Source organism: Phyllostomus hastatus, unplaced genomic scaffold (genome assembly GCF_019186645.2).
Source record: "Phyllostomus hastatus isolate PE091 unplaced genomic scaffold, TTU_PhHast_1.1 phas_contig_86, whole genome shotgun sequence".
NCBI lineage: Eukaryota > Metazoa > Chordata > Mammalia > Chiroptera > Phyllostomidae > Phyllostomus > Phyllostomus hastatus.
Window position 1 is genome coordinate 2,270,353 of NW_025333977.1, and position 26,041 is coordinate 2,296,393.

The window sequence follows — 26,041 nt, forward strand, 5'->3', positions numbered from 1 at the left end:
AACAAGTTAAATAGGAAAACAAATAAAATTGTCCTGTACGTCTGCTGACTGAGGTCAACAATTGTCTTAAAATTAGCTAGAAAACATCTTTAATGTTTTGGATGTGTGCCAGAACCGTTGGCGGAGGTTCATAAAATGAAGTTACGAGATGATTATCTCCAAACTAACACTCCCAGTCAAGTCCAACAAAACCTTTGTTTCTGCACCTCCCCACCTGGAAGAATGAAAGTTCTGCTATTGTCTATCCCTTATCGAAAATAACCTGGTTTGACTAAAAATAAATACTTACACTACCACAATTTCTAAAGTTACTATAATTGTGTTAACACTTTTAACTTAAAACATACTTAGGAAAAATTGACATGTTATAGAGGTTTTTTGTTTGGTTTTAAAATACCTTACAGAGACTGCCATGCACACAAACAAGTTATGAAAACTGGTTATAAATTAGGTCATAAATTTTCAAAAATAAAAATTGATAGCCATGTGGTTTCGATAATCACTGATATCCAGTTATATTAACCACTGTAAAAAGATGCACAGGGCTAGCAGTAACAAAATAATACCACCTGGGGCTTATTATCGACAAATATTTATATGAATAGAAAGTGATCCAATGAAGTAGGAACCAGGAGTTAGATAATACCCTCATCTATCACACTATCATTTAACTATAGTAGGTCTAGAGAGAGGGGAGGAAGAGGAGGAGAGGAAGACAGACATATAGACAACACATGTCCTTCCGGTCTCTCAAACTGGACATTCTGGCCCTTCCTCTTAATGAAACATCGAGACCCTGTTTTTGGAGAAAGAGAAGCCACATCTAAGCGCAAGGAAAAAGAAAAGATGTGTGTGACTTTAGAACTACCCGTGGCTGATGTCCTGGTGAGTTCATGATGGCCTAAAGAATTTAAGGGTGATTTGACTATGAATAAATTTGCCCTTAAGAACCTAACATCTAAGTACAATGTGACTCCACTGTGTTAATGTCCTCATTTGACAGATGGGAGGATTGAGAGAGGTTAAGTAGCTTGCTCAAGGTCACAGCGCTAGAAAGCAGGGAAGCCAAGATGTGCGTCTAAATCTAGTTAGTCTGGCTCTGCAGAACACACCCTCCCTTCTCAAATTAGTGCCAGGCTTTGTTAGAGAGTAGTAGAGCCAACACAACACTGCCAGACACTCTGCAAACGGCTGCACATCTATTTTCAAGCCTTAGGGTTGCAAAGGTATCATCAGAGAGCATATAACCCACTGCCATCTTCAGCAGAGAACGTGCTCATGGGCAAATGTTTATGGTGAATGAACTGATCTGAATAAACCTTGTAGGCTTATTATAACTGCAGAGAAGTTTTATGCCCCCTCTCCTTTTCTGGACTTTTAATCATTTAAGAAAGATAACTGGTATTTCAGAACTGAGTATAAAGTTGTTTTCATATTAAGTTCCATGCATTAGTCAATCTAGGGAAATTTTCAAGGTATTCTGTTACCCGAATAACTGGACAATTAAAATTTTGTGCGATATTAGATAGAGATGAATAAGTTAACTTCTTACAGTATAATAATTCTCACAATTTTCAAAGAAATGTCCTTCCACACGTCTTCAAATGCTTAACTGTGGCCAATAGCATCGGAAGGCTGTCAATGGTTGAACTTCTCACCAGGCAGTCCCCAGTAGGAAATAAAAGAATCTATTTCAGTTTTTTGAGAACATTCACTGATAGTCTTCAAGTGACAATCTCAGCCAAACACAATTCTTTTGCCAGGATTTAAGCTATAGATTTTAAATACGTAACAGTCAACTCAAATCCAGTAGACTCTCAAGACAAAACGGAGAAATGTCATTGTCCAAAATTGGTGCCAATAAGAATCACATACTCAATGGAAGGCAATCTGTGTTCTAACTGGTTCTTCCTAAGATTAAGGTGTTAAGAAACAATAGCCCTAACACTTAATTACTGTGAAATAAAAAAACTGTTACTAAAGATGTCAGATGTAAATATCTGCACGTGATGTATGGGTGAAGAGCACTAAAATGGGAGAGAGAAAGATTACACGCCCGAGGGTCTCTCCTCACTAACTGTCCCTTGTGGTCTGGGTTGTGTCTCGGGCACGTGGTTATAATGGAGATGGTGCATCAGGCTTTGAGACTTCGGTGCCATTTTAATTTAAGGTCATTCATTGCCCTTTAATGTAACATTTTAATTACTAACTCCTGACCTCAACCTCATTATGGTTTTTCAAGACTAAAAATCCAGAACCAACAGCAGTATTCGATAGTTATATTTCTCAACAGAAATTAACATATTAATATACTTGTCAAATAAACAATTTTTGAGGGCAAGCACTTTAAGTGATCTCTCCAGAGTTTTGATCAGCCCTGGGCAAACAGCTAAGACTGAGTTTCTGAATCTGGGGTCTTGATCTCCAGTTCTGAATCAGCAAGGTGCGGGAATCTGGGAATCCCTGCACCAGACGTCCTCTAACAGCTGATTCACAGATGGCTTGGTGGCTGCCTGGCTCGGGGAGGAGAAAGATAGTTACTCCGAAGTCATCTGATATTTATAAAGCCATTTAAGCAACAAATGTGAGAAGATAGCACTCTGCCACCTAGTAAGTGCTTTCTGGGCCTCCCACAGGACACGGATGTCTGCTTTAAGGTTTGCTTATACTTTCAGATCTTTGTTTCCTGGCCTTGCTAAGTGAATTTTGGGAATCACAACAATTTAACGCAGCAAAAGTTTTTACTTTTTGAAAGCATGAGTGTGCAGTTATGAATACAAATTATGTTTTACAGAGATTAGTATGAAAAGTATCAAAAAGATTCTCTAATATCACCAACTGGTTAAATGTATAATCTGCAAACGAAGTTATCTTTGCATCTCTCAAACGAAGATAGAGCACTGCTGATGTTTTCAATCTTTTTCTGAATTAGAAGTGTTATAAATATAATGAATAGACACACAAGGGGAGGCAGACCAGCCAGGAATTTAATGAGGCCTAAGCTTTGGGGATCTCACAGCACGAGCACCTCCCAAGGCCCAGTGGGGAGGTGGGAAGGGCCTAACTAATGTAAGCACATTTTGCAAAATTTGAGAGAATGAAATTTTTTGTTGAATTTTTCCTAGAGAGGGTTCCCATAGTCCATCTCTGCACATGAGTATGGACCTCTCCTTATTCATGAGTCTAGTTAGCTTTCTAGACTTGATCACTGTCAATAAAGAAAGTGGTTCCCAATAGTCCATTATCTGAGAGCCCAACCTTTAAAATACTGAAAATTGTATATGACCAACAGCTTACCGCTTGCCTGCTCACATGCGCCTGCTGTGTCTCAAATCTCAATTCTCAAAATATGAGTGGTATGAATCTTATTTTGCAACTCTCCTGTTTGATGCTTCACAAAAACTTTAGCCCTTCTATTTTGTATCTGGCTTATTAATTAATTTCTATGACCATAAATGCTTCCAGAAGAGATTAGAAAACTAAGGAAAGTCCTCCCATTTATTGTTGCTTCGTTTCCTTTGATTAGTCTTTGGGAAGCCAAAGGAAGAAATATTTATTTTGAAGGGCAAACCATAGAAACAATGGTTTGGCATTGTTTAATGGTTGTATTTTACTACTGTTGGGGAAGATTGCTCGGAATTACTTACCCCAATTTCTTGTGCGCTCTAAATCCAAGGACTATAACCTCCCTTTTCTTCTGGGAAAGAATTTTCTGACTCAATCTTTTACTTCAGAACTGGTCCTACCTCATCCAACTGTGAGCCAACACCAGTGACTTTTAAGGTCAGTCAATTAAGCCAGTGAAAGAAATGATTTAATGAACATCTGAGGTTTGGCCTGAATGCTTGTGTCCCCCACCCCAATTCATATGTTGAAACCCAAACCCCCAATGGAATGGGTTTAGGGGGCAGGGCCTTTGGGAAGTGAGTGGGTCAGGAGAATGGAGCCCTCATGAATGGAACCCTCACAAATGGGATTAGTAGCCTTAATATTTTTTTTTTACATTTTATTTATTTATTTTCAGAGAGAAGGGAAGAGAGGGAGAAAGAGAGGGATAGAAACACTGGTGTGTGATAGATACATCAGTCGGTTGCCTCTCACACATCCCCAACTCGGAACCTGACCTGCAACCCAGGCACGTGCTCTGACTGGGAATTGAACCAGCGACCCTTTGGTTCACAGGCTGGCACTCAATCCACTGAGCCACACCAGCCAGGGTGGGATTAGTGCCCCTATGAAACAGACTCCAGAGAGCTCTCTCCACCTCTAAGCTATGTGAGGATACAAGGAGAAGTTGGAGTCTGAAGCCAGGAAACCAGATTCAGCAGACATTGAGTCGGCCAGGGCTTTAATCTCAGACTCTCAGCTTCCAGAACTGTGAGAAATGAATGTTTGATTTTGAACCACCTGGCCTGTGCGTATTTTTGTTACAGTTACAGCTAAACTAAGAAAATCTGCACTCATACATCCAATCAGAGCTGCATGATGAAATGGTCAAAATGAGTATGAGCTACTAGAGATACCATTTTTGAAACTTATTCAGGTCAAGTATTAAAAAGATAGACTAAGGTGTTTGTGCCGAAATATGCCGTGCAAAAGTCTAATCGTCATAACATAATTCAGGCAACGTGGCTGTTTTGACATCCTGTGTCACATGAGGATGACTGAATGTATGACAGAATCCTCCAGGTAATTTATAATCATGTAGAGTCAGTCATAGCACTTCAGTTTCTGACGAGTCGGTACCAGAACTGGCTTCTTACCCATTGGATAAAGAATGAAACAGTACTATACCACCAACAACACCATTTTCAACAGCTTGGCTTTTTGACTAAATATTATCTGAAATCAAACAAACAACAACAACAACAACATTAAAGTAAAGATGGAGACCTGGCTGGTTTACCTCAGTGGATTGAGCGCAGGCTGTGAACCAAGGGGTAGGTGGTTCGATTCCCAGTCAGGGTTGTGGGCCAGGTCCCTGGTGGGGGCTACATGAGAGGCAACCACATATTGATGTTTCTCTCCCTCTCTTTCTCCCTCCCTTCCCCTCTCTCTAAAAATAAATAAATGAAATCTTTAAAGAAAAAAATAAAGTACGGATGGGCGAGGAAAGGGTAGTCCATGATAAATGTGGCCTAAAGTCTACTATAGATGAAAACAGAATCAGTCTTTGTCTTCAGGAAGTCATAAATGTAGAGCAGAGATGACCTGGCTCGGTTGAAAACCCAGTGCTACGAATTACTAGTCACACAGCCACAGGCAAGGCACAGCATTAACCTTCCAGACGTTAGTTTTCACTTAGATGAGATGAACCAGCCTCCTATGGGTTGTTAAGATTAAATGAAGTACATACTTGCTTAGCTTAGTTCCTGGCACACAGTAGATTCTCTGTAAGTATTCATTCCTCATCCCTCTCCTCTAACTCCTCATGCTTTTTATGCAGTATGGTGATGCAAATTTAGTTTCATAAGTGATTCCACCATAATTATGTATTAGGATGGCCTGGAAGGATAGAGAAAGGCTAGTTAGGGTTACATTTTTTTCTTCCTTTTGGAAACGATGAGCCTGACTTCTTTATTACAGTGGTTGCAATGGTGAAGTGGGAAGCCCTGGGTTTGAATTCCGTTTCCTTTTGGTCCTCGCTATGGCGTGTTTGGGAGTTACAGCCTCATCGGGCTGTGCTTCATCCTGTGGCTCCTGTCCTTCCAGCCTCCCCCTCCATCGCTGCCCCTCACGGAGGTTCTGCTCAAGTCACCCATGATGGACGGGGCACCCCTCGTGCTTTGCACCTGTAGTCCTTGGCAGGCTCCATTCTCTCTGCCTGGACTCTCCTCCCTCCAGCACTCCCCTGACAAAGAGTGAACTTGCATGTAGAATTCAACGTCTCACTCAATTGTCGGGACGGGGAAAGCCTTCCCCAGCCCTTCTGCCCTTCCATACCTGGTCCGCCCTTCCTCCATCCGACACAGCGCTTTTTATAGGCCTTTTTTTAAATTACAAACTATGGACCTGGCTGGTGTAGCTCAGTGGATTGAGTGCTGGCCTGCAAACCAAAGGGTTACCAGCTCAATTACCAGTCAGGGCACATGACTGGGTTGTGGGTCAGGTCTCCGGTGGGGGGAGCACAAGTGGCAACCACACATTGATGTTTCTCTCCCTCTCTTTCTCTCTCCCTTCCCTTCTCTCTAAAAATAAATAAATAAAATCTTTAAATTACAAACTACCTTTTACATATCTGTTTCTTCCACTAGATACTGTCAGGTACATGTTAGAAACTGACAAGTTTGCACCTACATCATGCTTAACACACAATAAGGCCCCTAATAAACTCAATTAAAAAACACACAATAGGAGATAATTAAATGTCTGTTGTGAACAAAACAATATGTTTTGTCTTCAAATTGGATGCAAAAACTTCTTTTACTGTATTTTATATGTAGTATAACTATATTTATGTGTAATATAAAATATGTTCTAAATATAATGTAAACAATGTATTTTTAAATCTACCTTAATACTTGGCATACTGGACCTACACATAATACGACTAGAATTAAAATAAAGTATTAAGCTTTAGTTATACTTTATAATATTATCTTTGATAATATTAAAAGGTTTATGGCCTCTTGCACAAAAATCTAAAAGTAATTTTGACACTGCATTGCTCTAAACTATCCTCACCCTAACTACACATAAGAGGAAAAAAATGACAATCATTTTTAGTGAAATGTGTGTGCACATGCACACAGTTCTTCTTCCGATTCTGCAGCCATTTTATTTTAACATTGTTCTACCATTTAATTTTTTTCTCATATCAGCTAAAAATGAACTTCAGAAAGGGAAAACTGGTTCCCTACAGTAAGATTATATAATAAATTTCCAGTCTTCGTCTACAAACCAAAGAACTTAGTGTGGTGGTGAAATACACGTAATTTGCATTCCTTTTTTTTAATTGGTTGGTTCTGCACACTATCAGGAACCTCTTTCATAATAAAATTTTGATGCCCCCTTCACCATCCTAAAACAAAACTTATAGATAATGTATCACTTTGTATTTTTATATGTGTGCATATATATAGCTAGATATAAAATTTGGAAAACTATGGCGTTCCTTTAATATTAAAGAGAAATAAAGACATATAATTTGTAGCAAAATAATATATATTTCAATTTATAAATGCTTACATAGTATTAGAAGATACAACGCCCTGGCTGGCGTAGCTCAGTGGATTGAGCGCGGGCTGGGAACCAAAGTGTCCCAGGTTCGATTCCCAGCCAGGGTACATTCCTGGGTTGCAAGCCATAACCCCCAGCAACCGCACATTGATGTCTGTCTGTCTGTCTGTCTGTCTCTCCCTCCCTCCCTCCCTTCCCTCTCTAAAAATAAATAAATAAAATCTTAAAAAAAAAAAGAAGATACAACGAAGTCAGATATTAGTCTATTCTTATAATGTTAAAGAGATTTAAGAGAAAAAAAAACCAGAAGCCATTCCAAATAGCACAGGAGAAATGAAGAACAGAGCTACTGTGCACATTAGACTAGAAGCTAGCATAGTTATTTATATATTAAGGCTGTGAGAGACAAAATTGTGTTTATAGGTAAAAAATAGTGTAGGTTACAGGCTGAGATAGTTATACAGTTTTCACTTACACGAACAGGCCGTGGGATCTGGCAAAGTCTTGCAGGATGAAGGGTGAGGGGCACAGGGCAATTCTTTATTCTGCAATGTCCCCTGGCGCACAGGGTATCAGCACTGGTCCCTGCCCCGCAAACGCACAGTGCCCACTGCCCCTCACTGTGACAGTCTGTCCACCCAAACTCCACAGCACCCCCTGGGCACTAACTCACCTCCTGGTGGGAGTTCCCTATTTAATGACTTAAACACATACTCATCTAACAGATACACGAAAGTTTTGTTTATAAAATGAGAGTCTTCTCCATTTATACCCTTGATGTAACATTGATGTTTCTTAATTTTTTTAAGAGCAAAGCTTATGATCTATGCTATAGTCCACTGGTGGTACTCGTTCTTAATTTTTTAAGAGTAAAACCTATGATTTACATTATAGGCAGTACTTGTTCTCAAAACGGTGGAAGAAAAAGGGGCCCGTACCACACCTGACAAGCGCAGGGGAGGCCTGAATGAGAGACCCTGAAAACTCAGAGACTAAAAGTAACCACGTAGAATGGTCTGAACATAAAAATGCTTAATGAAAAGCAGGTCACGTCCTATGCCTGTAGCTTCCCTGTCAAAGGTCCGATCATCACCTTAAGTGAGTCTCTTTATTATCTTTTTGTGTGTAAGACAACACACCTTTGAAAGGTCAGCATAATCTCCTTTTCTAGACAGCTTAGGGCACAATTTCCCACCACACCAGAGCACACCAGACCACACCAGAGCATGGGAGGCCTTACTGTTATCCTCTTTTTTTTTTTTAAGATTTTACTTATTTATTTTTAGAGAGAGGGAAGGGAACGAGAAAGAGAGGGACACATCAATGTGTGGTTGCCTCTCATGTGCCCCTTACTGGGGACCTGGCCTGCAACCCAGGCATATGTCCTGACTTGGAATCTAGCCGGTGACCTTTTGGTTCACAGGCGGGCACTCAACCCACTGAGCCACACCAGCCAGGGCTGAGTTATCTTGTTGTCCAAATGTTAATTATTCTTTTACCCATGAAGGTAAAAGAAGTGTCTCTCCTTTTTATTTTTTATCCAATCCCAAAGATCTCCTCACTTTTCTTTATCCCATCCCTTTAATCTACCACCAATGGATTTCATGTAATGCCTCCCCCTACCACCCACCCCCCACCGGGTCTCCTCATTCAATTTTATTGTATAAAATTAGCTGCACCATTGCCGTTCTCAGGGAGCATTTCTCAACCCATTGAGATTTTCCTTCACCGCAGATGCCGTCAGTTTGATTCAAATAAACTCATAAAAATTCTCTACAGGTTTGGACGTTTCTTGTATCAACACAACAAAACTACAAAGGAAGTACCGGAGAGGACACAAGATTTATTCAAGGCCTCTTCTGTGCCATTTGGAGGCTTTTCAATTTTGTTATGTTCTGTCTTACCTCTCCTGACTTAATTACTCACTGCTGTAAATCAAAGCCTAATGTAATTCTTCCTACCCACCATAGGCTGTGTTTCAAAGGATAACGTTTCCAGCTAAGAAACACTTAACGACTGTTGGTGAGTTTAACTGTGTGATAACTGAGGTCTCTTAAGTCTCCTTATCTGTCAAGAATAGTGTGCCTAAAGATACTTCATTTTGTTCAAGCACGTTCTACCGCACTTTCATGTGATTTTTAAAGCTCTCCCATCTAAATCTTTAATAAAAATCTTTGAAAATGCAAACCTACCATGAACTTGTAATTCAGTTTTCCCTGTCTTCAGAGATGTAACACAGAGACTCACATTAACTCAGCGATAAGTGCCGGAAGCCTAATTAGGAATCCCGGACTCAACATTCTGAATGGGTCCCAAATACTTTCTGACGGATCCTGTTCCCATGGAAACTAAAGTTGGGAAGTAGTAAAAGATGAGAGAAATTACAGAGTGGTACCAAATCAATTAGCTACAAGATAAAACATCCTTGGGTCCCACTATCATATAACACAAAGCAATTTAAAAATAATACATATGCCAAATCTAAGAAGTGCATGATATATAACAATCTGTATTTCGGATTAAGACAAATTAATGTTCTTCTTTTAATGTTAATTTTTAGAAACAAGGCCAAAACATGATGGGGACTCCTTCTATGTCCTTTTTAAATGATCTGTGATGCCGTTAAGGTGACTAAATTTGATAATAAATCCCTCACAAAGTTGAATGTGCTCATATTTGGATATTTTTTCCATTTACTTAAACAGTATTTTCATCATGCATTATTTATTATAGGCTTACTACAGCTTACCCTTCAGGTTAATATGACTTCAAATTCAATTTGAGTTGTGAATGTAGAAGGCACTTATATATGTTTAGAAATAAGCACACTTCAAACAAACTGAATGTCAAAAAGTGTTTTAATAACCCATTAAGAGAATTAAAATGCTGTCCACAGCCCAAACAGAACATTCAAATTATTTCCTTATTATGACAGAAAAGTCATCCTCACTGCGTGCTGATGCTAACCCTATGGATAAGAGTTTCCCTCTCCCTTCTCCTTGGGGCTGTTTCACATTGCTGAAGTGAACCCCAGAAAATGCCTTCCTGTGCCCTAAAATCTCCGCAGCCCTACCTTTCCGTATACTTTTCAAGTATGTTTGTCTCCCATATAGGAAAACTAAGATTTGGAGTCAGCCGTTCTAACTTCTTCAAATGCAGCCTCTGTGTATCCCTCTAAACATTCTAAACTTGTTTCTCATTTATGAAACTGTAACAAAAAATAGCTCAAGGAACCGCACAGGGATGTTAATGTGAGAGTTAAGGAATGTAATTCTTGTAAAAGTCGATTCTAAAGTTCCACTGTCAACTATATATACTTCGGAATATAGTTTAGCCCTGGCTGGGTAGCTCAGTTGGTTGGAGCATCGACCCAATACACCAAGGTTGTAGGTTTGATCCCGATCAGGGCGCTTACAAGAATCAACTAATGAGTGCGCACACAGATGGAACAGCAAATCAGTCTCTCTCTCTCTCTCCCCACCCCCACCCCCACTCTCCCTCTTCCACCCTTCTGCTCGCTCTCTCTAAAAACCAGTCAATAAAAAATTTTAAAAAAGAAATACAGTTTACAAAAGTAATCATTGAAGGGGATTCTGCCCACCATCCCAGCCAGCGAGAACACGCCTGTGTCGCCCTGCAAGGGGAAAACTGTTGAGATTGTTCCAGGTAAAAGATGAGACTCTATTGTCCTCTGAAAAGAAACATTTATACCCAACACACTCACTGGGGAGACAACTTTGCTCTAGAAAGGAAGCATTTTTGTACCGCACTTCCAAAATTATTTGTCTTTTTTATTTTCTGATAACTAGAAACACACTTCAACAGACATTCCTGCCCTCATAAGGACAAGGGCTGGCGAGGCACTAGGCTGCTTCCGAGGGGCAGCGAACGGCCCCCATTTCTTCCACCCTTTCCCGACAACCAGTCTTCTCTAGGGAATCCTCACAGCTCTGGCGTCTCCAGGGTCAAAGGAACGATGGGAAATTAAATCACACAAAAACTCATTTGAAACTTGATAATAAGTTATTAATGACACAGATCTGAACGTTAAATGAATATTTTAGAAAGTGTGGGTAATTCTGAAGTGGGTTTAAGCTGGTATGTCCAACGTCAGACACACTCTCACCCTATAGGAAGCCTGCAAGTATTTCCTTTTGTTGTTTATGAAAGCCAGACGGTGGACCAAACAGTCTTGATTGAACCAGTCTCCATTAAACAAACACAGAGAAACAATTTATAGGAATTTAATCAACACTCTTTTACATGTACCTCTTCTTGCCATCAAAGAGTAGCCCAGTAAAGCTGAGATTCTTGGGAGGTCCCTACTTTTGGCATTTGTCTACAACTCTTGGGATGATACCCTTAGTGTGAGGTGAGGAGTCACCTGGATCCAGGCAAATTCTTTCAGGCCCATGAACAGGCTGCACTACCCCACAAGAAGATATGATGATGACCGGATGAGAATGCCTAGGAGAACCATCTTTGGTGTGAAAAAGAGATCCCCTTTCCCAGCCTTGTCTTCTTATTTCTCTTTACAAACTGCTGCCTGTTGTGGGCACGGATTGCTGTGACATCAGTGAGTGTCAGAAGAGATGAGGCAAGACAGCAGCTCCCTGCTCCAGAGAGCACCTCTACAGCTTTCCAACATCCGTTCTGTGCCACATCTCAGGTAACTCGTCAGGAGGTACTGTTGGAGTCATCTGAGTTTTTAACCAATGTTAACTAACTAACTCAAGGACATATCAAGCCATCAGCAAAGTTTCTCTGAATTCTGAAAGGCAGACCACTCTCCATTTCCTGTAACTCCGTGGACGCCATGGTTAATCAGGAGGGAGGGAATTCTAAAATCAGTTCAACTCTTCATTCATTAGAGACTAATCAAATTATATGTGTCCTGAGATTTTTATTACTAAAAATTTATGTAATTTTATGAAGCCCAAAAACAAATAAACAAACATGACACTCCACTACTTACGTCTATGTAACTGATCAATAAAGAACCACTATGTGCCAGGCACTACGCTAGGCGCTAGAGACACAAAAGTGTGTTGCCTCTGCCTTCAACAAACTCCCAGTGCAGACTGGCACTTTTCCCTAAAAGTGCCATAAGGGAACCGGTAGCATACCAAGAGCACTGGGAGTCCAGCACGCAGTAGATTTTGGCTTTGAAGAATGGGTGAGTTGGGAAGGTTTCTGAGAGGAGGTACGGGATACTGGAGTTAGACCTTCACAGAGGAACTGCATTTGGCCACATGGAGAAGAATGACAACAATGCAGAAAAAGATGAGGTTGGAAAGGAGAAACACATGGAGGTAAAATGGCAGAGATGTTCACTCCCTTACACACACACACACACACACACACACACACACACACACACACGGGGCACTCAAGAACCTGACTGGTTCTGGGACCAAAAGCATTCATTATATGGAGCCAAAGGACAGTGATCCCATGGGTCCAATCGGCTGATGTAGAATTTTTGTCATTTTTTAAAATATGGCTTGCTGTGTGTTTAAATGATTGGACTAAAAGATTAATTCATGAATATTGGATGAAATAATTAGCATCTATTTACACGCCAGTTATTGTTTATGCCATTGTGTCAGTCCTATTTCTGATTAGAATCCCTTTCTATTTTAAAGTGTTTCTAGAGCATTTTTTAGAACATTAGCACCACTCTCCATTTTCAAATTTAGCACTTCCCCAGTAGTTCAACATGTTCCCTTTTTATTTGTGGCCATGCCTTCCTTGGTCTCCCTTCAAAACAGCTCCAGCTTGCACGTGTCTGTCAGTTGTAACTGCTGCTGGGTCTCTGTCCTCCCCAGGTGTTGGTCCTCACCCTCTTTGATGGCCCAGTTCTTCGGGTCTGGGTTGCAATTTCTCCCCTTGCAGATTTGCTCACTGGTTTGGGAGCCTATTTCCCTGTGTCTTGTTCTGTCATTTTGTTTCACTACTTACTTTTGGTGGTTTTAACTAGAAAGCAGCCCCTACTGCATGTTGGCCCAGGGTTTTAAAAGCCTCAGCAAGATGTTATCATTAGTCCTGTTTGTGAGATCTAGCTTTGAGTTGCTGTTTACTACTAAAAATAAATATTTGGGGGGAGGTGAAGAATACTGTATATATGATTTGACATGCTGACAGGTGCAGAACAGTAAGCACGGTAAATTTAGATTTTAACTTTTAAAGAAACTGTACTATATACGCTGTAACTATATTTTTTTTCCTCCCAATTTTTGGGGAACTATATGCAAGAAATGTAAGAGTAGCTACCGGTGAGGAGTGGAGAAGTCGGAGGGCTGGAAAGGAGACAAGGGTTGGAATTCACCATGGACGTGTATTATTTTTAAACACGTAAGTAAAGGCGTGTAACAATCATCTATTTTTGCCTTTGGCTATGTCCATAATAAACTAAGTTTTTTCAGCGAGAGCAAAGCTAAAATTAAGAACAGCAGGTGACGCCAAGACCAAATGAGAGGGAGCGGGCTGGAGGCCCCGCCCACAGAGGAGAGAGGCCCAGGGCGCTTCCCCACTCCTGACAGATGTGACGGTAGATCCGTCCCAGACTGCCCCTGCGAGAAATTCTGGAACCTCAAACAAAACAAAATCCAACAAAACAAATAAAAACTTGATGCCAATGGCAGAAGAAAGAGGGAAAGAAACACAAGAACCACAACTTCAAGGACACCCACTCAAGACTCCTTGGGCCATGGCAGTGGAGAGTTCACACTGTAGCTCTTTTTTTAAAAAATATATATTTTATTTATTCATTTTTAGAGAGGGGAGGGGAGGGAGAAAAACATCAATGTGTGGTTGTCCCTTGTGTGCCCCTTACCCGGCACCTGGCCCGAAACCCAGGCATGTGCCCTGACTGGGAATCGAACTGACAACCCTTTGGTTTGCAGGCCCACTCCACTCAATCCACTGAGCCACACCAGCTGGTGCTCACACTGTAGCTCTTGAAATGTCCACAGGACTCGCTCCAGTGTAGTTCTCTGTATATACAATGTAAGAACAGTTCCAAATGGACATTTCTGACCTCACTGGCCTGAAGCCTGGAGATGCTGAAAATAGAGGTTTGTGGTCCTGTCAGCAGGAGTTCATTCTCTCATTCTCTCCTCTCTCCCGTTCTCACTCCATCTCTCTCTCTCCCTCTCTCTCATGCATTCACACACTTAGTAACACAGACGGCCATTCTTCTCTCCGTCGACGCAAATCATATAACCCGCCTAACACTGGGTGCGCCAACACTGGGAAACACTTGACACTGAGGGCAGACAAACCCAGGAGTGGGAGAGAGAATAACATTGAATGAAGTGACCAAAAGACCTACAGTTTCATGTTTATATGTTCAGAACTGAACATAAAGTCAGAAACAAAGCAGACACAATTTAAAAATTCCTCAAAAACCAGAACAATTTCCCTCAAATCATTGATTAAATTTAGCTAACTACATTTCAAATATAAGAGGGGGACCCCCCCAAAACAGGAATTTATTTATTAAAAAATTGAGTATTTAGCCCTGGCTGGCGTAGCTCAGTGGATTGAGTGCAGGCTGCGAACCAAAGTGTCGCAGGTCCGATTTCCAGTCAGGGCACAGGCCTGGGTTGCAGGCCATGACCCCCGGCAACCGCACACTGATGTTCTTCTCTCTCTCTCTTTCTCCCTCCCTTCCTTCCCTAAAAAATGAATAAATAAAATCTTAAAAAAAAAAAGAAATGTACTGTGGTCACCACCATTACACATGGGTCACCTGACACACAGGGCAAACACCTTGTCGGGGTCACAAGGCTAGAAAGTGAGCCCAGCCCTGGCGGGTGTGGCTCCACTGGGTGAGGCACCACAAACCGAAAGGTCGCCCTTTGATTCCCCAGTCGGGGGTACATGCCTGGGTGGCAGGTTTAGTCTCTGGTTGGGGTGTGTACAGAAGGCAACCGATCAATGTTTCTCTCCCTTGTTTTCTCCCTCCCTCCCCTCTCTGTAAAATCAAAACGTTTTAAAAATTTAAAAAATAAAAGAAAGTGAGCACAGAGTTCAGCATCCGAAGACTTGTTCTTTACCCCTACACCATGCAATCTGAAATACAACTCATGAAAATACAGACATATACAACCCCAGGAATTATGATTTAAAAGTTATGGTTGCTTCATGGGATCTAGAGTATTCCTGGCCACAATACTGATTACACTGTGGCTGTGCATATCCGAATTGAGGTGGGTGTGACAGGCAGAACAATGGTCCCTCAAAGTTGTCCACATCTTAGTCCCAGGACCCTGTACGCATGTTACCCTACCCGGTAAGTAAAGATTAAGGTTGTAGATAGAATCAAAGTTGCTAACCAGCTGACCTGAGATGAGCAGACTGTCCAGGATTACCTCGGTGGGCCCCATGCAGTTTCCAAGGGTCCTTCCGAGTGGAAGAGAGAGGCAGGGGAGAGAGAACCAGAGGTGCGGCAGCCCGGCATTGCCGGCTTTGACTCTGGAGGAACGGACAGCAATGGGTGGCCTCTAGAAGCTGGAAAAGGCGCGCAAACAGTTTCTCTAGAACCTCCCGAAGGAACGCTGCCCTTCCCACACCTTGATTTTAGCTCAAATGACACCTATTTTAGACGTCTAACCTCCAGAACTTCAAGGTAATAAATTTGTGTTGATCAAACGTGCGGTGATTTGTCACTACAGCAAGAAGAAACTAATATAGCTGGGTTGTATTTCTGAGTTCTTGCCTTGTTAGCAGTAACACCTTCCAAGAAAACACTCCCTGGTTTTAAGTTGTTTAATGTTTCCTTTTTCTGCTTTTGCCAAAGAAAGCGCTTGACCCCAATTCTGACTCTTCCTTCACGCGCTCACCCTCATTTCCCTCAAAACACCAGCCTGGCAGGACAACTAACATGAAGTATGGACTCTGCATTGCTGCCACTCTATTGCTATGAGATGAGAAGAATTGATATTTATTTATTTTTTTAAAAACTTTTATTTCTTTTATTTCTAGACAGAGGTGAGGGGAGGCAGAAAGAGAGGGAGAGAAAGATCCATGTGGGGTTGCCTCTCACGTGCCCCTTACTGGGGACCTGGCCCGCAACCCAGGCATGTGCCCTGACTGGGAATCGAACCAGCGACCCTTTGATTTGCAGGCTGGTACTCAACCTACTGAGCCACATCAACCAGGGCTGATATTTTAAATAATGGAGTTTACTGTTTTGTGCTGGTCTGACTTCAACAAGGTAAGGCTGCTGCTTGCCAACAACAGAAGCAGACCTTGTGTTTACAGTCTGAAACATCTTCTCCATCTGAAAGGCCCACAGGAGGGAGCCAGCATGATGGACACATGGGTAGAGCAAGCACATGTATAGTCCCACGGGCTCCTCTCACTGAACTGCTTCTGTGGAGGGATCATGAGTCACCTCAGTCACAGGGAACTCATCGTTCTCTTTATGCTGATGGTTTTGTTTTCACTTATTTTTTTAAGAAAAAATTTTTAAAGATTTTTATTTATTTCTAGAGAGGGGGACGGGAGGAAGAGAAACATCAATGTGTGAAGAAAACATCAATTGGTTGCCTTTCGCACGTGTCCCCATTTGGACCTGCAACCCAAGCATGAGCCCTGATCAGGAATCGAACCAGTGACCTTTCACTTTGCGGGGAGATGCCCAACAAACTGAGCCGCACCAGTAAGGGCTTGTCTTCTTCTCAACGTCATTGTTGTCACAGCCTCAAAATGGGTACAGGTCTACCAGCCAGTCCACTCTGACCTTTCTGTTCAACAGATAATAAGAACAGTTCTCTTCAGCACACGCATTGTGAAGTGTGGTTTTTAACAGTGCTAACAGAGGGCAGAAAGGATTTTCTCAGTTGCCTGGAGTGTGGTTTGGGTCAGTTCCACCCCGCAGGAGGGCCCTTGCGAGTTTACAGAAAATCCCACGCCACAGTCCTTACCAGCTGATGAGCGATTACAGATGATCCAGGCCAAGTGGCCTGGCTTGCATTCCAGCCCGGACCTGAGGACCCCAGGCTGCTACCAGCCAGGCAGAGTTAAGAGCAGCCCACAGGTCTCATTTACACTCAACTCCTCGACTCTTTTGGAAGATTCCAGAATGCATGACCATCTCTTCCCCTGCCCTCCCCCATACTAAACTTGACTTCTTTTGTTTTCTGAGGTATCGAGCTTAAATGTCACTTCAGAGAAAACAGACACCTTAGGGCTTCATGATTTAAAATACAGTCGCTCATTTCCTCCAGTGTCTTCCATCCACTCCACCTCACCCCCTTCCTACCAAAGCGACAGGCATACATTTACACCTACTATTAACCAGGCGCTCTGCTCAGCACTGGACCTCCCGTGGTGAGCAAGCATCAAGAAATTCTCTTCCATATGGAGCTTCCATTTTGGTGAGAAATAAAAATATAATTCAACTAAACACACAAATAAATGTCCATATAGCAACAGATATACTAAAAACATAGTTTAAATAACAGCAGTAACAACAAAAATCTTCCAGACTATGAAGGAAGACACACGGCAATAAAAGGAAGAATGGAATCAGCGTGACATTATACATGGTACTATTGGGACAAAAGAGTGGTACAGTGTTGGGAACCACCCTGAGTGGTTTCAGAAGCTGTAACCCCTGCCAAGGCTAAGGCTGAGGGAGTGACCTTGGACCGTAAGCCACTAAGGAGACAAAGCTTATCTCCCTGGCAGGAGCCCGCTTCTGCTCCTTTTATTTCACTCTGCCTGGCCCCCAGTGCTTGGTCAGTTAGCCAATGACAGGTAAGATTCCCCAAAGGGGGGAACAGCCTAAGACAGGCACGATCACGTGGGAGGCCCCCAGGGGAGGACTTTGGGGGATACAGCCACAGGGGGTGATAGACCCCTGCCCCTCGGCTTTGACAAAACCTGAGTCCTCATTCTGTCTTTAAGAAGTCTCCTAATCTCTTGGCTACCTTACTTCCCCTGCCTGACTTAAGCCTGAAACAATGACAGAGGGTGGTGCAGCCCTGTGCTGGAAAGTGCGAGTTCCCAGGCAATCAGGCCTAAGAAAGAATATGTAAAATCCTGTGAAACCCTCTTTGTTTAGAATGCTCTCAATTAAATGATAAGGGTCCAAGCAAGAAGTAAGTTTGTTCCTCAAAGTTTTACAGCTCTTTAGCTATCTGACCCTGACTCAAAATAGGCCCTCAGAGCTCTTTGTTATCTCCAGTTTGATCCTTACTGCCTGACAATGATTAATGAGCTTTATCTGTATTCCTGTGCAAATGAACCCAATTAAAGCCCATTGAGGAACAGGCTACTGGCCCTTCTCCTTTGAGAGATCAGCCACCTTTCCTCCCCAAGCAGATCATGTCTTGGTAGACTTATTCTCATCTGCAGCTGGGGCGGGGTGGGGGGGGCCCTGTGGGCGGAGCCCCCCCCACAGTAGTTATATTTGGGTGAATATCATTAGAGCTTAAGAAAGCCACTAATTCTACTAAATCTACTTCATTCTTTTCTTGAGTAAAGATGGCCAAAGAGTTAAGCACTCAGATAGAAAGAAGCCCAGGTATCTACGAAAACTTCTCAGCCTTTAAATCCCAGTTCCATCTCTTTCCAGCCTAGAAAAGTGAGCTTAGACAAGGAACTTAGCTTCTCTCTATAAGCTGAAAATACATTCTTTCTCATGCACTTGTAGAGACCTTAAAAACAGAATACACAAGAAAGTCCTTAGAACAGTGCCTGATATATACATGAGCCTTCATCACACTGTCTTTGGATCTGGACATAAAACCGGAGTGGACAGATCACAAACAGGACTACAGAGTGAAACTTAGCCCTGAAAAACATTCATGTTTTCAACAACAGCCTAATAGCAATGAGCATACCGACTGCCCAGACTTGGGTTTCCAATTCTATTCTCCAACAAGAGGAACCAGGGTTCTTCGGAGATGTGGCCGATTCTAGGACTGCAGCAGGAAATATACAAGATCAGCCTGGAGCTTTTGTGGTCCCAGAAAGTAAAGAAATACTGAAAACAAAAGTGTGTGCATGCGTGTCTGTGTGTGTGTGATGCGGCCCCGTCACAGGGGCAGAGGAACCAACGGAAACCACTCCCAGCGACCAAATCAAAAGTAACCTGAGCACTACAATTAATAAAATAGTACCAGATGATAAATCAAGGTATAAAATAAATGTTCATGAATGCACACTGACATAAAAATGAATGAATGAATGAATGAATGAATGGTGGAGGGGGAGTAGGTACATCTCTCAAACAGAAGAATTCCAAACAATTTATGGAGATGCTCCATCCTCAAGGATGTGGAGCATAACTCATCTCTTAAGTGTGATTTGTATATAACGACTTTCCTTTAAAAAAATACAGTATGGACAGAGGGATAAAGGGATAACCTGTGGGAGAAACCTGATACACATTACCGCAATCAGGTGAGGAGGGCTCACAGTAGCAGAGATAAGTCATGTTCACAGTATGCACCCTGAAGATGATGTGACGGAAATGCCACTTTCACTCTGTGCTCTTCCTCCAGAAACCCCCATTAACTCAAGTCTAGTTCTTAAAAAAAAGAGAGAGAAATACTAATTGAGAGGCATTCTACAAAATAATTCACTAGGACACCTCAAATCTGTCAAGGTCATGGAAGAAACAAGAGAAGTCTGAGAAACTGTCACCACTAAGAGGAGGCTAAGGAAACACGGCTATCACATGTAACGAGGTATCCTGGATGAAATCCTGGAACAGCAAAAAGGAGACATTAGGTAAGAATGCAGGAAATCTGAATAAGGTGTGGGCTTTAGCTCATAATAATATATTAATATTGGTTCACTAATTGGAACAAATGTATCATACTAATGTAAAAATGTTAATAATAAGAGAAAGTGAGTGTAGTATAATATAATTCTCTATACTATCTTAGCAATTTTTTAAACCTAAACTATTATAAAATAAAAGTGTTTATTTTTTAAAAAGACAAAGAAAAGAAAACATTCTTGCAATGCTAGACCTTTTGGCACCCAAGGAACAATGTAAAAAGATCCCCACACACTTTCACATTAATTCCCTATAGGAGTCACGGTGGGAAGAGCCCAAGTGTTAGATTTACCCAAAGCCTGAGGAAGAAGTTATTCTGCCCACCCCTGGAAGCCTGTGCTGGTTGTCTCTTGGCTACAATTTCACACTTAGGGTGTATTGGTTCTATTCTGACTACTGAATGAGAATAGCAGAATAAAACGGTTTTCTCCATTTCAAACCAGTGACAAGTCTATACTAAAGTCGCAATCTTTTTTTATTTGACATTTCGGATGGTCAACAAACCCGTAACTTTCTCAGGAGTTTCGTTACAATTCCTCCAGCCTGCCTCTTTGTTGCCTTTCAGCATTAGTGCATTTTGTTTCTCTGTGCCTTCAACATGCCACCAATTGATATTTCAAAATTACATAATGGTTTGATTTTTGAAGCCTTGCCTTCCCAGTTTGATTTTTCTATTATATAGGTCAGCACCGGTCCCTTCTTTGAGACAACCTGCACCTGCCTCGCTCCCTACCGGACAAAGCTCACATCACGTTGAGCTGAGCAACAACACTCACTTCAGCAATGAGCGTGCGAGAAAAAGTGGTATTGTGGTATCAGACGCTTTTGCCCGGCAGGTTATTTTAACTATTATATTGCCAGAATTTGAATAACAACTCATTCTACTTTTTTTTTAAGAAAAAAAGAAAGAGAAACGACCAGAAGGAAAAACAAAAGAAAAAGGACTTCATTGCTTAAGTGCTTTTAAGATCTAATGTAATTTTCTAAATAGGAAACGTTCCCGGGATTTTGAATTTCCTGAGCCCAGAATCCTTGAAAATTCTGTTTAGAACCATCCTGTGACAGTGGTTTGGGGACGCGTTCCTGCCTTCCACCGATACTCAAACAATTCAGCTTCAGCATCTTTCTAACAATCGTCCGCTCAGGCGTCCCCTTGAGGGCACCGCGGCTGGCTAGGGTCCCCAGACCAGACTTGAACTTACTGGAGATGTGCTTGTGGAGAGAATAAAAGTGATTCTGACTCAGCAGACGAATTCCCCGCACCCCGGCCGCACAAGTGCCCCGCATACTCCCGACACGCCGGGGGCCCTCGGGATTACGACTCTGCCCCGCGCGCCCGCAATTGGAGTGGCCGGCGCCGGCCTCCAACTGATGCCATCTTGGGATCTTAGCATCTTTAAGGAGTTAGTGAGATTTGCCTTCTGGTCACGTCCCCTGGGTCTTTGAAAACTTAACCCAACTTTTCCAGGAGATAAGAACCTGCTGGCGTGGATCCCTAATGTTCTCTAACTAGAACTGACCAGATCAGAGGGTACCGACTATAAACAGAAGCCTCGGGCCCCGCGCCCGCCACCCCGCCCCGCGCGCGCCCGCCCCGCGGACTCCCCGATTCCCCGCCCGCAGGGTGCGGAGTCCGCTGCCCCGCGGCGGACCCTCTGCCCGGAGCCGCAGACAGCCCCGCGCGAGCGCCGCTCCTGGCGCCGGAGGGCCAGGGGACCGGGTCCCAGCGCGAGCGGGTAGGAGACTGCAGGTACCCGAGCAACTTACAGCCCAGGGCGACTACGAGGTAGCGCAGCAGCAGCAGCAGCAGGCGGGGGCCGCTCCTTCTCGCCATCTTCCCGGGCCGAGGTGGCTGCTCCGCGGAGGCTGAGGTTCCGGCGGCCGGAGCGCGGGAGGCCGAGAGGGCCCCCCCGAACTTCTGGGGTTGGGGGGGAGGAGAGACTCGTGGAGCTGTGGAAGGGGAGGAGGTGGGAGGGGACTGACCGACCCTGCGGCGACGTCAGTTTCTCCCGGCTTGGGGCTCTTGCTCTGCTGGCCGCGTAAGGCAGGTCTCCCCTAGCCCCGGGATAGGGGGGGTCTGGGCTTTTGGGGGGGGGGCGGTTAGAGGGGGCGGGCGGTGGAAGCCAGACTAGGTGTCGGCTGGGTCCTACTGAGGGGGCCGGAGGAGGCGAGGAGTGCAAGGGAAGCCCCGCTGGGTCGTCCCCCACCCCCGCGCCGCCCGGATTGATCGGCTTTGTGTCTGGTCCTGCGCGGGGCTGCCAGCTGTCCTCCGGGCGAGGAGCCGGGGCGGGAGGCGCGGCCCCCGGGAGCGGGGTGGGGCGCGCGGGTTCGCTGCAACTCCTCTCTCCGTCCTCCTGGCCACAGAACTTTTTGGGTTTGCAGCCTAAAGGTCCAGATTTTTGGAAATTCTCTGGCGTGGAGCGAAGCAGTCGAGGTGGCGCTCTTGGGAGATGGGGTTCGCCGGATCTGCCTTGGACACGAGGGTTAAAAAAAAAGAAAAAAGAAAAAAGAAAAGAAAAACGAGCAAGATTCGTGCTGGAAGGCAGGCATCAGATTTTAGTAATAGCCTTGGGCCTTTTTGCGTGTAAGCATTTTGCCTCTCGGAGAGTTAAGCTGTGTTCTGTGTCCTTTGCTTTTTACGTGTTGCAGTTGGGAGTTCATCTAATAGTGTGAAATATTTATCATGTTTCTTTTTAGTTACATAACTGCCGCCTGTTTTCCACATGTTAAAACTCTACAGCTGCCCTTTGTCAGGTTTATTTTTGGCCTACTGTATTTTTAAAAGAGAAACCCATTATGCACGCTCTGTTGCGTGCTTTAAAATTGACCCACACTTATATTGCCCACACCACAAAGGCTAAACAGGCAATCTTTGTCTTTGCTCCTAGGGACCAAAAATGTCTGGTGCATTTAAGATTATGGACAGGTCTGGGAAAAGGCCATTCCCAAGAAAAGAAATGGTTAGACATCTTTTTTTTTCCTTCAAAGGTAGAAAAACGGATAAAGTTCTGTATAGAAGACAGTTGGTTTAATGGCGTGCACACACAGAATTTGGCCAACCAGAGTTTAGACATGCAGAGCTGTGAGGAATGAGGCATCTCTCCTGTTTCCTTGGTGACCGTGGCTAAAGCTTAGTGCCCAGAAAGGAATGTCAAAAGGGCAAAACTGTCAGGGGTCATACTGCAGAAAAATAAGAAGGGGCACAGATTTAACAACAGACTTGCTCCAGTTTTTCTGGGCTGTAACAGGAAAGATGCTGTACTTTACAAGAAAGGTAGTTGGCGTCTTCTTATTCTTGCCACAACTATGCGTCTTTTGTTCCTCCCTAAAGACACACACACACACACAAAGACGTATTTTAAAAATGTTCTGTGACAGCCTATATGAATAACTGATTAACTCAGTTATTTATTTGTCGTCCAGGCAAGGCATTTGTCAAATAGCTACAATGTGCTGGACGCTGGTGGACACTGATGAACAATGCCATGTTTTTGCTGCTAATAAGCTCACAGTCTGGAGGAGAGAGAGAGTCCCGTCTGGAAAGACCTCTAATACCACTTGCTAAGTGTTATGGAGGACAGAAAGTAATAACAGCTGGTTTTTATTGAGTGCTGTGTCAATGGTGGAGTCAGAAGAGTGCAGTATCTAATTCCCCAACAACTCAGGATGGGAGAAAATGTTATTCTTACTTTACAAATGAGAAAAACTCTCCGAGAGATTCGAAATGGTGTAACTGTGCAGGAACCTTATTTTTCTTTAATTTTGATTTTTTCCCTTTGATTCAAACTGGCCCCATCCAGTGTCCTGACTCACCCACCTCCCTCTCCCTTGCTTAATCACTACTCCCTCGGGACCATGAGGTTTTGGTCAGCCTCCAGTAGTCTTAGAAACGAGCTCCTGGATCGCTTGACTATTGAGACAGAGTTTGCAATCAAATTAAATGTAGTATCTTGGCCTCCGTTGCATTTTAGCTCCAGACCCAGGAAAGCAGGACCATCACACAAAACAGATTCTTGGGAAGTCGGACAGAACCACTCCATGGCTGACGTCAGGACCAGATGCAATGATCCATTACCCCCTACCCTAGCACCAACCAGTCAGTAGAGACCACCACCCTAACTCTGTTAGTCACAGGGATGGATATTTCTTCCCCCCTATTTAATCCATCGCCGGAAGCCACTGGGGAGCCAGGTCTTTGAGCAGTAGCTTACTTGTGACTCTGGGCATGGTGCCATCTCCTTTTTAATAAATCCTCACTTTCTTGGCTGCGAACACATGTTCATGTCTTATTTGGCTTTGATGCATACAGGCAGACAGACCCTTTTCTTCTAGTAACAATGGCTTGTTCAAGGTCAAGAATAAGAGGGTATACTTCTGTTGCAGCTCAGGAAACCATTGGGATTGACTGAAGAAATAAGTGTAAATATCATCAGCGTGGTCTAGAATCATGATCACCAAGGTTGTCTGCTCCTCAGAATCCCCTAGAATCCTTAAATATGATTCTCTGCTTCAAGTTATGTGAAAGTTCTGAATCCCAGAAGTTTTGATCTCTGGGGCATCCATGGAGCTGTATGTGTAACAAGCACCTGGCTGATTCTGGTGCAGCCAGTCCAGGGACTGGTGTTTGAGGACCATTCTAGAAGACAGGAGAAGCTACAAGATCAAATGCATGAGAGCAATTAGGGAAAATGTGAACATTTTCCTAGAGATAAATCTGAGAAAATAACTACAGTAAGAGGTAAGAAAAAGACCCATGACCAAAAAAAAAAAAATGAATCTATACACAGTCGTTCCACTCTTCACAAAAATTAACTCAATATGGATCACCAAACCAGAACTATGAAATTCCTAGAAGATAGTAGAGGAGAAAATCTAGATGACCTTGTGTTTGATGACAACTTTTTATTTTTTTTAATTTATTTTTAATTATAGCTGACATACAATATTGGTTTCCAGTGTACAACATGGGGATTACAGAGTGATCATCACTTTAAGTCTAGTGTACATGTAGCACCGTACATGGTTATCACAGCATTACTGGCTATCTACCCTCTGCTGCACTTTACATCCCCATGACTGTTGTTATCATTGGAAGCTTGTGCTTGTCAGTCCCCTTTACCTTTTCCCCTCATCCTCCCATCCCCCTTGACTCTGTGCTCTCCAAAGGACAATTTGAAGGGAATTGAATAGAAGACAAGGCATAGACTGGGAGAAAGTATTTGCAAAACTCTATCTGATAAGAGACTGTTATCCAAATATACAAGTAACTTTTAAAACTCAACAATAAGAAAGCAAATAACCTGATTAAAACATGGGCCAAAGATCTTAACAGACACCTCACCAAAGAAGATGGCAAATAAACATACGGAAAGATACTTTATATCGTATGTCATCAGAGAAATGTAAATTAAAACAACATTAAGATACACACCTATTAGAATGGCTAAAATACAGAACATTGACAAAACCAAATGCTAACGAGGATATAAAGCAAAAGGAATTCTCATTCATTGCTAGTGGAAATGCAAAATGGTACAACCACTTTGAAAGACAATTTGTTAGTTTCTTAGAAAACTGAACATTTACTACATAATCCAGCAACCACAGTCTTTGGTATTTACCTAAAAGAGCTGAAAATTTATATGCCTACAAAAACCCACACACAAATGTTTATAATAGCTTTATTCTTAGTTGCCAAAACTTGGAACCAACCAAGATATCCTTCAGTAGATGAGTGGATAAACTGTGGTACTTCTGGACAATGGAATAATATTCAGAGCTAGAGAGAAATGAGCTATCAAGCCCAGAAAAGACATGAAGGAAACTGAAATGCATATTACTGAGTGAAAGAGACCAATCTGAAAAGGATATGTACAGTATGATTCCAACTCTATGACATACTGCAAAACTCAAAACTCTGGAGGCCGTGCAAAGATCAGTGGCTGTTAGGGAGCAGAGGAGAGCGAAGGACGAATATGCAAAGCACAGAGGATTTTTAGGACGGTGAAATGATTCTGTAGGGCACTACAGAGGTGGATGCATGCCATTGTACGTTTGTCCACA

The 26,041-nt window shown here is 42.9% G+C and overlaps 1 protein-coding gene across 2 annotated transcripts in view; it reads right to left on the reverse strand.

The window, feature by feature from the left end:
* Positions 1–22,214, reverse strand: part of JAM2 (junctional adhesion molecule 2) — a 53,458-nt gene extending 31,244 nt beyond the window's left edge. For both annotated transcript variants that reach the window (XM_045851948.1, XM_045851947.1), the window contains exon 1: positions 21,746–22,214. Coding sequence is in view for 1 of the 2 variants with exons in the window: in XM_045851947.1 (XP_045707903.1) it covers positions 21,746–21,812 (67 nt within the window). In the remaining variant the exon portion in view is untranslated. The remainder of the gene's footprint in view (positions 1–21,745) is intronic.
* Positions 22,215–26,041: the final 3,827 nt, after the last annotated feature.